A 13888-nucleotide genomic window follows, 5' to 3' on the forward strand; every position below is an offset into this window, starting at 1 on the left:
ATAGCTGATCCTACAGTCTTTGAGGGTTGTAGTGAAGCAAGACTAGGGAGTTTAACTTTTTTTTACTAGCAGATAACCACCAAGGAGAGAGAGAAGAAAATACATGCTGGTATGAGCTGGAATTTTGTACTCAGCCAGCATTCTGCAGGTTTTCTGGTAAGGAGTAAGAAGCACCTCCTTTAAGTTCTTTAGCTTGTAAAGTGATACTTATTTTACACTTCTATGGTGTTTCAGCCAGAAGAACAAATAACTTGCTCAGCACAAAACTAAGACGATGAGCATATGTTTTCTTGAAGTGGGTAGAAAGGGATTAGAATATGATTAGGGATTTAATGTTGAGAGGGATTAAGCAACAGGTGTTTTTTAAGGTCACATCTTTGAATTGCAGACTTGCTGTTCCAAAGAATTTGATATCTGAACTTCCCCTACCTTCCTATACTGGAAAAATTTATTGGGAAACCTTTGCTTCTTAAGGCATGGGAAGAAAACCTTGAGCATAACTCCGTGCTCCATTATGATCTCGAATGCTAGTTAGGTTTTCCAAGAACTCCTCTTACCTTCTTGCTTGTTCTTCCATCTTGCATTTAAAGAATTTTTTTAAAGGACAGTGCTTTAAAAACACAGCTTAAAAGCGGCATCACTAAGTCATCTTCTCTGGTTTAGTTCTGGGGTCCTGTGACTTGGAAAGTGTCTTCAGTCATCTTTCTTTGGGAGGATACTCTGTCATATGGGAGCAGAAGAAAAGAAACAACTCTATAAAGATACTTGATGCCTTCATAGAATCATTTAGTTTGGAAAATATCTCTAAGAATAAGTTCAGCCATTAACCTAACATTGACAGGTCCACCATTAAACTGAAGAAGGTTGGTTAAACATTCAGTGTCTCACTGAAAAAGGAGTGCAAAGCTTTTAAATATATTTTACTAAAACTAGCTGAAGCAACTTGTTTTATTCACAATTCTGTGTTAATTGTGACATTGTTACATGTGACATTTATCCTAGAGTTTAAACATACATAATTAAGTTGCTGGGAACTGCTGAAGGCCGAAGCTTTGTAGTGAGTGATTCTATTCCTCTCCTTCCCCTTTTACCTCTCTTTTCTTCAGATGTGGGCCAGGCTGTCCTGGTCTCTTAACCGTGGCTTTCTGTCATGTGGCATTACCAAATTGTTGGGAAATTGTCAAGAAATCTCATCTGCCTGTACCTTACATGTTGTCTGGCCTTGTAGCATAACTGTACTACACAATCATACATATTTGGGATTTTTAGATTTGTTTTGGGATTTTTGTGGTTTTGAGAAGTAGTATAATATTACAAGCTGTATTCAGAACAGTTGGAGATAATCCTTTCCCAATTTTCCATTTTACTGGTCCTTATGCCATTCCCTGCAAGATTAGTTGCTGCTTTTGCATCCTGATTAACTGCTAATAGACTTTTTCTAGTCATTAAACACTCTTGCCTTCTGCATTTAGTAGTAACCCCTCTCTTGCAGTCTAGTGCCATTGCAGTAAATCTAGTTATGTTGTTTCTTCGCTGACAGCAAGAGCTTATTGAACTCCTGGCCTGCAGAATCATTCAGTACCTGTTACTGCTGTTTTTATGTGCTGAACAGATTTTTATGAGGGAAAGAATGAACGTTTATCAGGTTAATGCTGATTGCTTTATAAGAATAATCTGCAGCCTTTTGCCTTTAAAACCTCAGATTAATTCCAGCTTTAATATAAATGGAAGTTAAATTATAAGTCTTAAATTTAATTTAGTCATTAGGGCCTTTCGTAATCCAAGGGATGGCCTGCAGGCAGCTATAATGTGTATCCACAGTAGCTCTTAGTCCAGGAGGGTTTAGGCCTGGAAAGGGTCAGGTCTAAAATACCCTCCTGTTGAACCAGAAGATCTGTCCAATCCTGTGTTGAGTAAGAAAACCTGTGGAGCAATTTGGTTAAAACAGCAGAATGAGTGCCCCAATTAAGTTTGCTGGTGTGATAACACGATTCTAATTGAGGCTTAAGTGTGTTTATTATAGAGGTTACAGGAGTGCATCAAAGCATGGAGACTCTTGTACACAAAGGACTCTGTTAACACCTAGAAGTAACTTTCAATGCATCTTAAACAATGCTTTTTGTTTTTTTCCTTAGATCAACGTTCGAGTTGTTACTATGGATGCAGAGCTGGAGTTTGCCATCCAACCAAACACTACAGGCAAGCAGCTCTTCGACCAGGTCAGTGAAGGGTTCCTGTGGGCTCTTGTTGTTTGATTTTGGAGTATGTTTTGGACTGTAGTGTTTTCTTAAGACTGGATTCCAAACCTATCTTTCTTCTCTCTACCTCCTAATCAAACGGCCCCAATCTGAACTAAGATCTCTAAATTCCATCACAGTAAAAGAAAAAAGCAAAAACCCTTGCAGGTATGTTATGTTCCAGTGAAACCTGTCTTCCTAGCATGTTGGATGATGAACTGTCTAAAATATTTTGACAGCATAACTAACATGTAAAAATATACCTCTTGCTTTGAAATACTGCTTAACTCTTACATAGTTCTTAACTTTTAAGGTTGAAATGTTGCTCTTGTGCATAAAACTGTTCAGAATCAGGTCTTCAGGTGGCTGATGAGGGCGTTGGCATGACTGCATTCATTCAAATGCTGGGTTTGAGTTAGCACAGGTGTTTGAGTTTGCCAAAATACTGGAAAATCAGAAGAGTTTGTGATCTCTGTGCAGCATTTACAGACAGCATGCCTCGTAAGAAGCCCCTGTGCAGCAGGATGGAGCAGAGATTAGTGCAGGGATCCCTGCCTTCAGGGATTCCCAGGGAAGTGGAGAGCTTGAGTGGCCAAGACTCCTCCTGTACTGTTATTTTTCCTGTTACTGCTTGAACAATATTCAGGTCTATTTGAAGATGGACCTGCAAAGATCAGATAAAGACAGCTAAAACAAACTGTGTGCTATTTGTGAAATTTTGTTATTATCAACTTAAGTAGCTTGCTGTTGTAAAACTGAAGCAAGGCCTAGATTTTAGCAGAAAAAAATTTACCTACTGCTCTGCAACTCAAAAAAAAAGAAGAAGAAAAGAATTGCTTCTAACCATTTCTGCTGTAGACCTGAAAAACAAGAATTGGTCTATGCAGACTTCAGTCACACATTTTAACGTGTTCACAAACCATTATTTGTACTTCTTCCCTTGTACCCACTAACCTTGATAGCTAAGGGTGGTTGTACTTGAGTAGCTACTGCTACTCAGGTAGGCAGTATTGGCTAAACAATGTCCATTCCTTCTGGGGTATTGTTGGTGCAATTCTTGTTTCAGTGAGTTAACTAGAACTTGCTAGGCCTTATGGCAATTGTGCATTGAGAAGTATTTAAAAAGAAGATCCAGAAAAAAAACCACAAACAAACAACCCACAAATCAGTTTAAAAATAAACAAAATTCTAAACCCCCAACAAACTAACAGGAAAAAAGCTTTTAGTGAGTTCTTGAAAGGAATGAAAGAAGGAAATCAAATACTAAACACTGCAGAGCTTCACAGTACAAAACTGAGTAGTCCAGCTTGTATTTAGCATTAAATCTAACTTTAATTCCTTTTGATTACTACTGATGTGGGATAAACATCAAGTATTCATTGAACACAGAGGCCAAGGGTTCAATTTCCATATGGTTCATTCATCTTAGAGTTGAGCTTGATCATCCTTGTTGGTCCCTTCCCTCAGAATATTTTATGATTCTGTGGCTGGAGATTTGCTGAAGTGCATTTGAAACCTGTATTTTTATGTAAACAATAACTGCAGCTTGATCTTCCAGAGGAGAGTCACCAAGTTGATTAGGGAGATGGATCACCTCTGCTATGAGGAAAGGCTGAGTATTGGGATTATTCAGCCTGGAGAAGAGAAGGCTTTGGGGTGACGTAACTGCAGCCTTCCAGTGCCTGAAAGGAGCCCTAAAAAAAGTTGGAGAGAGACTATTTACAAGGGCATATTGTGACAGGGCAAGAGGGAATGGATTCAAACTGAAGGAAACATCTTTAGATTAGATATAAGGAAGAAATTCTTTACTGTGTTGGTGGTGAGGCACTGGAACAGGCTGTCCAGAGAAGCTGTGGATGCCCTAACCCTGGAAGTGTTTAAGGCCTGCTTGGATGGAACTCTGAGCAATCTGGTCTAGTGTAAGGTGTCCCTGTGCATGGCAGGAGGTAGAACTAGATGCTCTTTAAGGTCCCTTCCAACCCAGGCCATTCTATGATTCTGTGATTCCATTCATGCTGATCACCATGGCATCAGAGTAATTTCTTCCCCTTGCCCTTTCATGTTGATCCAAAACAGAGAAATTGGGTTTTATCTCCATAAGTATGAAAATCCAAATTACTGAAAGCCAGGTTTTAAAAAGCAATGCTTTAGGTTAGACTCTAAGTATGTCCTTATGACAAGCATTCAACAAGTACTTCCCTCCTCCATATATATTAACTAATGCTTAGATCTGTTCAGAGTCAGGGTTGTCTCTCTGGCAGAAGGGAAACCACTTTCTCTGCTTTCTGCTGAGAAGTTCAAAATCCTGAGAACATGGAAAAGGCAGGATGTTTCAGATTCCAGATACTTCTATTTTAGCTTGCTGTCTGGATTCTTAGGGATTTCTGAAGAATGATTAGTGCACTATTGGGATAGACCTACACCTCGTGGAGATTTGCTCCTTTACATCCCATGGCATTGGTTTAAAACCTGTGATTGGAAATTCTTATCCATATTTCATACCTTGTTGGAGGATACTTCAGCATATCAAGGGAAGGCTGAGGTAGAACTGAGCAGCACAAAACCAGAAAAGGTGAAGACCATGCATTCTCTCTTCAGTTCTGTTGAGCAAGCCTTTCACTAGGCCCTTATCTCGGGTGGAGTTTACACTCAGATAAAGCCTGTGGAGGCAACAGGTTTTCACAGGTATGGGGAGTGGCCCAGCTGGAACTGCAGAACCACCGTGGGGGTTTTGAAGAACCAAGCTATTTTTAAAAACTACAAGGTGATTTATTGGCTTGGTTGTCAAAAACCAGAGCTAGGCTTTGCTAGATGTCTGTATCCTGCATGTAAGGTGTTCTATAGCTCCTTTTACAGGAGAGGGTAAATAAGGAAACCTGTGAATATTAAGTTCCTCTCCACCCAAGCCAGTCCTGTGCAGTTTATGCTGCAGTGAGGTCTGAGGCATCCCAAGGACCAGCCCAGTGGGCTCTGCTGCTGGCTGGAGTATCTCCCAGGTGGCCATGTGCCCTCCTGACCACGCATAAAAGAAATTCAAATGGAGGAGGGTGTAACTGGCATTCTCTGGGAGTGAAGGCATAACTGCATGGAATGGGAAGACTCAAGATTTGCAGCTTCATGCATTTCAGGAAGCAGAGGAGGTGTCTTTCATCTTGTATATAATGCCTTGTTTCTTATTTCTTCCTTGTTTTGCTGTGGAGGAAGTTTACAGAGCATTTCCCAGTACAGGCCAAAACCTTCTTTGTTCTTTGTATTGAAACTCAAACAGTCAAATTATGGAGTTTAGCTTAATACTTTCTCCTTCCTTGCTTTTAGGTTTGGGAAGAATTTGAAGGGTCATGATTTCTGAAACCTTTCTAACTCTATTTATAGGAATTGTACTTTTTCTCTTGTAAGAGACATTCAGAGATAATGACCTGATAACTGCTTGATTTATGTAACTTTTTATTTTAACAAAGTTGCAACATTCTTTTGTGCAACAGGAAGTACCACACTCAACATACCCCTGGTTTCCTGTTAAACTTCATAAAAATACATCCAGCTGTCAGAAAACTGGTCTCCCATGATGAAACAAGTCACTGTGAGGGAGGATGGAAAAGGAATTTTAGTCAAGTAAAAGCTGAATATTTACAGAGCCCAGCTTTTTTTTTTAAAAGAACGTGGTGGGAGCTTGGGTTTTTTTGTTTGTTTGGATTGGTGGGTTTTATTGTCTTTGTGATAAACTCTAGTTAGTCTTAGCTAACATGACATTGTTTCTCTCAAGTCTGCTCTCCAGCCAGAGTGTCTCCAGCAATACCTTAAATGTGGAGGTGAAACAGATCCTTGGTTGAGATCTTAGACTTGCTTGAAGCACATGTAACTACACATTCCCAAGTCTGTCACACTTCCCTAACTCACTCAGTGGTTTTTAACTCTTCTTGCCTTCCACTCAGTTGAGCTCCCTGTAGTGATGCCTACATCACTTTTTGTGGGGCTACTCTGCAAATAACATAACAGAAGTGATGCAGCTGTGAACGTGGTTGATCTTTGCAGATTTTGGCTGTGTCTAGAGCTTTACAGGTACATGAGCTGGCAGCCAAGCACTTGGCTATAAGAACAAGCTCTCAAGAGTAGGTGAAGGTCAGGGACTTGTTGGCTCTGTCCTCCACTGAAGCAATGTAACATGTCCAAACAGGACTGCTTTTCTAGTAAGGGCACCACCCAGTCAATGGATGGTGTTTCTGTGTCTTTCAGCTGGTTAGTATTTACAATATATGAAATGAAACTTGTCCTAATGTGGGGGTATCAATGTATTCTTGTCCTTCATAAACTCAGCCTTTTGGGGGGTTTAAAGAAATAATAACCTTGACTGAGAATACTTGCATCTTGTTTTTTAATTCTCAGAGCCTCACAGCAGCAGTATAAAGCACCTCTCAGTTGCTTCCTCCAGAAGGAATAGTCTCTGGTGACTGGCAGACAAGGTCACTTGAGCCATTTTATTACTGCTAACTAGCTGTAATTAGTACTAATACCATTAGAGACCATCCCACCAAAAACTTTGGCGACATAACTCATCTGCTTCACTAAGTACAATTTTAAGATGAGTCAGTAGATAAAAGCAAGCAGAAGCCCCACCTGCTGCCAGCGTGTCAGTCTAGCAGTTGGTGGCCTGTCACTCGCTGTTTGTCTCACCTGCTTTCCCCAAGATCATCATCTTCTCAAAACTGGGTGGGACAAGTATCTCAGCCTGTGCTGTCATCATCATCTACAATGCAGCTGTATATCCTTGTCTGCAACGTGAAATTAAGAGATGAGTAGGTTTAGGCTCTTGCCTGCACCATCACAGGTGATGTGGGACTCGAAAGGATACCTGGGCCTCAAGTGAAGTTTTTCCTGCAATAGCTTTTTCTTTTTTACCTTTCCGTTGCAGGTGGTTAAAACCATAGGTCTGCGAGAAGTGTGGTATTTTGGTCTTCAGTATGTGGACAACAAAGGATTCCAAACTTGGCTGAAGCTTGATAAAAAGGTAACAGACTTTGGGCTAATTGCTGGCCAAAGGTTAAAGCTTGTATGTTTCCTGATGTGTTATTGGCTGCAACTTCATACACCTTGTGCCTGCTGTTGATTGTGCCCTAATTTTCATAATTCCAGGATTGTTTTTAGAGATAACATTGTGATCTCCATGGGTGAGGTGTGACATGGTAGAAGCCCTTTCCCTCTCTGAGTTGCAGGAAGCATTTGCCACGTGTGCAGCAGCACCTGGATACTGTGCTTTGTTGGGAGGAAGCAGCTGCACTTTCTGTGGCTGGAGGAGCACTTGGCTGGCATGGGCTTAGGCCCTGCCTGTGCAGGATCAGTTGTGTCCTAATTGGAGAAGAAGCACTTCCAAGCTGGGCAGCCAAGTGCTGATGCCTCTGGTGTGCTCTTGTTTTTGTGTTCCCAGCTCTTATGAGGGCATGGGCTGCTTTTCTTGGTGGGGCAGTCGCTGACACACCTGTTTAATGTCAGGGGGCTGTTCTCTGTCAAACACACACAGTACTAGATGGGTTTGCCATCTGATACAGCACAGTAAATCATTCTCCAGTGACCAGTGTTTGCTGTACAAACAGGATTTAACTGGCTTAGTTGGAAAACATAATGCATCTCCCCCATGTTCTCTTGTATCAGTAAGCAGCCAGAATTAAGGAATTCCGCTAAAGAGTTGCCAGTCACCTCTTATGGCAAATGCCCCAAATTCTTTTTTCTGTCTTAAAGCACTCTATTCTATTGTTTGCAAAAAAACACCTGCTCAGTTGTGGTGTCACCTCTGTCCTCAGGTTTCTGCTCAAGAAATCAGAAAGGAGAATCCCCTCCAGTTCAGATTCCGTGCCAAGTTCTTCCCAGAGGATGTGTCTGAAGAGCTGATTCAGGACATCACGCAGAAGCTGTTCTTCCTGCAGGTGAAGGAAGGGATCCTCAGTGATGAGATCTACTGTCCTCCTGAAACAGCAGTACTTCTTGGTTCCTATGCTGTGCAGGCCAAATTTGGAGATTACAACAAAGAGGTGCACAAGCCTGGATACCTCAATTCAGAGCGTCTGATCCCCCAAAGGTGAAGGAATTGGCTGATGCAGTCTCCTTTTTTATTTTTTTGTTTGAATTCTATTTAATGCAAAGAGTTTCATTTAAAAGTATCTTTGGTTTTGGTTTTTTTTTTAATTGAATTGCATATAATTGGGTTTTTCCCTTATTTCACTTCTATCTGTCATATTTCAGTATATTTTTGCTTCTCCTTGTGTTGGTTAGAGAGGAAATATAGTTTTGTATTCAGATTTTATTTCTTAAAAACCGCTGCCATGCTGGTAACTGTGGCAGTATGAATGTTTCTTCTTTAAGAAGAAAAGAGCAGCATTAAGTCACGAATATGTCGTTCTTGAAGAAAGTTGGGTTGTGTGTCCTTAATCCTAAAGTACAGTCCTAAAAAGCTTGTAAGTGGAAAGCATGTCTTGTGGCTTCACAGTCCATCCTCACTCAGGATCAGTGGATGTTATCAGAACAATGGCTTCTGTTTACCCTTCCTGATGACACTGCAGCAATGTCTGATGCCAGGGATTGCACCAACTTTTGCTTTGCTGTAATCCCCTGGTGCCTACAGTATGTGTGTGATTCGTTTGCGGAGTTTTGCTTATACCTCTCATGTGTCTGGGCAGTGACCAGAAAGGCTTTGCAGAGGGTCTTTGCCCATTCTGCATTGCCCTGCTCCACAGAGAACATCTTTGGGCTGAGTAGGGTTTTCCTTTTGGCTACAGTAAAGCTTGCACCAGGGTGAGAGCAAAGATCACCATCAGTAGATACTGCAGAACCTCTAATCTTGCTGATATCTGTTTCCTTGTGTAGGGTGATGGACCAGCATAAACTCTCCAGAGAGCAGTGGGAGGAGCGGATCCAGGTGTGGCACGCTGAGCACAGTGGCATGCTCAAGTGAGTGTTTTGTGTTGGTCCTTGGGCTGATCACCCTGCTGCTTGTTTGGTTACCTTAAGTTTGCATTTCTACAACATGGTTTTGTTAGTCTGGGTTTAGACTCTTGAGTTGCCTGTGTGAGTGATACACACTGCTCCTGGTGTGTATTTTTTAGTTCAGTATTGGATCACATGGTAAAGCACAGTAGTATATTTTGTGCTGGTGCTGAGAACAGTGTGGCTTCCTGAAGATCTTGGACCTGTGCACATTGGATTAGTGACAGCTTTGAGTGGGGAAAAGAGTAAAGGTGCTGTCAAACCTTACAGTCACTGAAGGATTTGCATTGACAGATGGGGAAAGCTCAGATCCTATACCTTTCCTACTCATCGTACCCTGAGACAAGGATGAGTGCTATGAGTGCTGAGGGAGGTGAATGTTGCTGATTTTCTGCCTGGAGGTACTAGGGATTGGTATATGGAAATATTCTCTGTGTGTGCTGGTAGACATGCTCTCATAACTTCTAAAGTGAATCCTAATGGTGCATGTTCAGTTTTAACTTCTGAGTTTCAAGTGAGGTTTAGGAAATTTTTTTTTCTTCTGAGCTGTTTGTATTTTCTGAGCTAAAGCTGATGTTGGTTTCTCATTTATCTGGTTTTTTTTCCTTGTCTCAATCAGAGAGAATGCCATGCTGGAATACCTGAAGATTGCCCAAGACCTGGAGATGTATGGAATCAACTACTTTGAAATCAAGAATAAGAAAGGAACTGATCTTTGGTTGGGAGTCGATGCCTTGGGGCTCAACATTTATGAAAAGGATGATAAGTAAGTCTTTTGTTTTTGCCTCTGATCTTCCAAAGAGGGTTGGTATGGGACATTTCTCATTTACAGGAATGCTTGTGGTCCAATTTTGGATCAGTAGGTGAAGCTGGGAAATGGGCTTTCGCGTCCCCTGTGCTTTCATGTCTTTCCTGAGCTGCTAACTCTACCTGCTGTTCAAAGAGAGATGTCAGTTGTACAATGCTCATAACTGTGCACAGTGCTGGGGCTGAATCCTGAACTGAGGCGTTTACCTGGCTTTTCCTTGAGTCAGGTCACCAGGTTTACCATCAGTGGCCACAATGAGAACCTGGCTAGGTGAAGGCATCTGCAGACACCTAAGGAAACTCCTGTCCTGAAGTTAATGATGAATGTGTGTGCAGCTGCCCAGTTCTGAAAAAGGCAGATTATGGGGTGGACACAAAAGCAAAGCTGGGTGACACCCAGAGCCCAGGGAGAGGCTAACCTATATAGTTACTGTGAACAAGGAATGAAATGAGGGCTTGCTGAAGTACACACAGTTTTAATCAGCCCTTCTGGTAAAGGCAGAGCCATTATTAATTGGATAGTAGGTGGGAAATGATAGACTACATCTATAAATAAACATAATAAGAAGGTGAGAACAGCTGTGTCTAAGCCTGCTAGTCTCTTCTAATACTCTGCACTGAAGGATTGAGGGGAGTTAAAAATATCTATTTTTTAGATGGAGCATTGCTGTCTAGACTGCTTTCTTTTCCTCTCCCCTATGTTTCCCATCTTTGTTTCATGTCACTAATCTGTAACAGACTATCATTGAAATACAGAACGGATTTCACCTGTTCTACATATTTGCCTCTAAAAAGGTTTGAATGCAACCCAAATATTAATTGGAACTCTCTGCATCTTCTGTTGATAAGGCAAAGAGAAAGGCAGTCTTTTCTGCAATGCTAATATGTGCTGTCACCCAGAAAACAAGGAGTGTCACTTGAAAGAGAAGTAGTTTCGCTCATGTAATACTTCAGTCCTGAATGACTGGTCTTGCTATGTAACCATGGTCACACAAACAGGTTTTTCGAGCTGCAGAAATCAGTGTAGCCATTGACTGTGGAGGCCTATCGAGAGCGTTTGCAAAACAAATACAGTGCTGGAATAAACTGCTTATTTCTGCTGTGACTCTTGCCACTATATAATTAAGTCTTTCCAACAGATGTGGGGACTAGAAATAGTAATGTGTATGGCACCTCTGGTTTGTAGGTGTAAAGTTTGGGGACTGAGGGCAAAGATGAAGAAGCAGAGATTTCATTGTTGGAGTGTAACACGAGGAAAATGAGGCTGTGCTGTAGGTGTGTGAGCCTCTAGACTGCAGTGCATGTCAATGTCCTGTTTCTGGGTATATTCAGGCTTTTTCTTCCCCTGCATTAAAGGGAAGAATCTGCAGTAGAACTTACTTAATGAGTGAATTATTTTGGTTGTCTCTCAGACTGTATTATCTAGGATTTAAGCACTTGTACTAATGTGATGGAGGCTGGAGTAATTAGTTAATCTTAGTCTAATCAAATAATTTTCTTTACAGTTCTTAATGTTACACACACACACACACACACACACTGTTCATAATCTTGCAGTTGAGTTAGCGATTAGGGAGTGGATAGTTCTGAAGAGGGTGAATTTTATTCTTGATGTCTGAATTTAAATGAAGCAAGGTTGGTTTTTTTTTTTTTTTTTTGTGCTTGGACCCAGCAAAATCTTTTGATGTAGTAGCTTTCCATTTCTTTGACAATGAGGGAAATTCCTCCCAAAATTGCTCTTTTTTTCTTTAATCAATGTGCTCCACAGAATTCTTACAGAATTTGAGTGGTCCACTGTGATGATAAACATTTCTGTAAGTGCTAAACATGAAATACTTGTGTCTTCAAATAATTTGCAAGAATAATTGTGACAGAGACAACAACATATGTTGGAGGGGTTAGAGAATAACTAGAAGATTGCTTGTTGTCATTATTTTTTATGTAAGACACAATTATTATAGTTCTTAATCAAAAACAGCTATCTCTAGAGAATATACCGTCCCTTGCTAAGAGAAGAATAATCATGTGATATTAAATATTAAAAAAAATATTTGGTTGGGCTAATTAAAGGACTTTATTATAGTCACATGCACAAGTCCTTGTGATGTTAGAACTTGCTGCAGAGCTGATTAGGTGTGTGAAGATGAAGTATTGGAATGGCTCAGAAACATTTGATCTCATGACAAACTTTTTATATGTAAGACTCTGGAGAAATTAAGGCAGAGGAAAATATCAAGTGTTTAGTGAGTCATATAGAAAAATTCCAAACAAACCAGCAGACCTGGACTCCTCAGCAGCGAGGAAGAGCTGGGAGTCTGAATCCTGCCCTTTGCTTCATAGGGGAGCTTTTCACTGGTGGGAGCCACGTGGCACAGCTCATTGCATGAGCAGCGAGTGAAGTTCCGCTGGGTGACTCATGGGATGGGCTCAAAGAGCAGCTTGTATGGAAGGAGAGAACAGGGCCTTTGTTACCAACCTTGCCTGTCGTCTAGGGGAGGAGATATCTGAAGGGAGGGTGTCAAAGGATGGAGCCAGGCTCCTCTCAGTGCTGCTGAGCAATGGGGCAAGGAGAGGCTCTGGTGCACAGGGAGTTCCACCTGAATGTGAGGAAGAACTTCTGTGTTGTGCACAAGAAGTTCTTCCTCGCATTCTGCTCATGTAGAGGTGACCATGCACTGGAACAGATTGCCCAGAGAGGCTGTAGAGTCTCCCTGCCTGGAGGTATTCAGGATGCATTCCTGTGCCATGTGCTCTGGGATGACCTGCTAGAGCAGGGAGGTTGGGCCAGATAATCCACTGTGGTCCCTTCCAACATGACCCATTCTGTGAAATAAAAGAAAATAAATCTTCTCCTACCAATGGTGCCTGCCCAGCACTTCAGAGAAGGCAGCATGGAGGTGACTGGGCTAGCTGTACCGCAGCAGGGTGGGTTTGCCTGTGGGTGCTGTAATGTGTGGGGAGCAGCTCAGTTACTTTGGCTCATGCCTCCCATGATGTGTGAGAGGTCTGTGCAGGGAAGCACTGCACATAAATTCTGCATACTGTGGATTTTGGGACCAGAGTTAAAAGAAATAAGCTTAGAAGCAGCTGATCATGTGGCTTCAGCAGAGTCCATTCCTATTTACATAGCCAAAGGTCAGTAGGGTGGTGAGAATGAGAAGAGACTCACTAAGAGAGGTTACTGGGCTTCTTTTCCTACTCCCTGTGGTATTCTGGTTCAATTACTGTCTTCTCTCTTTTGGGAAAGCTTTGTGAAGCATTGCATTCCACCAAGTCTGTGTGTTGGAAGCAATATGGGGGAAAAATGTTTATTGCATCATCCCTTAAAACAAGTTTTTCTTCTTTCCAGACTAACCCCAAAGATTGGGTTCCCCTGGAGTGAAATCAGAAACATCTCTTTCAATGACAAGAAGTTTGTTATAAAGCCCATTGACAAGAAGGCACCAGTAAGTATATCCAGAAGGGACTCCTGGATACTGCATATGAAAAACTGATAGTGTTTCATCTCAAAATAAAGTAGTCTTGGGAGAGGAGAAAGCCACAGATACTCTAGATGCAAAATAAGCATTTGTATTTAGAGTGTATTCAGAGCTGCTGTTTTTTTCTGTGCAGCATAAATGAAGGGCTGATAGTGATAGCTAATGTGGAAAAAGATAAGGATTTTACAACTGCAGAGTCCTTTTTTGTAGCAAACTGGGTAACTTCATGCTCAAATTTGAGATTCATTGCTAGTTTGCTAGTTCTGTGAGGCCTCTCTGCATATCTTTCAGTGCATGCAAGCTGATAGGTAATTTTTTTTTTTGTTTAAAAATATCCATACATTAAAAAAATTACAGAAGTAGTTCAAATGCTACTGCAAAACCACATGG

General features: G+C 41.4%; 1 protein-coding gene across 1 annotated transcript in view; it reads left to right on the forward strand.

The window, feature by feature from the left end:
* Positions 1-13888, forward strand: part of EZR (ezrin) — a 37406-nt gene that overhangs the window by 15505 nt on the left and 8013 nt on the right. Inside the window, exons 2-7 of the mRNA XM_058800747.1 lie at positions 2136-2219; positions 7147-7242; positions 8033-8307; positions 9093-9176; positions 9832-9978; positions 13369-13465. Coding sequence (XP_058656730.1) covers positions 2136-2219; positions 7147-7242; positions 8033-8307; positions 9093-9176; positions 9832-9978; positions 13369-13465 — 783 coding nt within the window. The remainder of the gene's footprint in view (positions 1-2135; positions 2220-7146; positions 7243-8032; positions 8308-9092; positions 9177-9831; positions 9979-13368; positions 13466-13888) is intronic.

This window comes from Ammospiza caudacuta, chromosome 3, assembly GCF_027887145.1.
Source record: "Ammospiza caudacuta isolate bAmmCau1 chromosome 3, bAmmCau1.pri, whole genome shotgun sequence".
NCBI classification, from domain to species: domain Eukaryota; kingdom Metazoa; phylum Chordata; class Aves; order Passeriformes; family Passerellidae; genus Ammospiza; species Ammospiza caudacuta.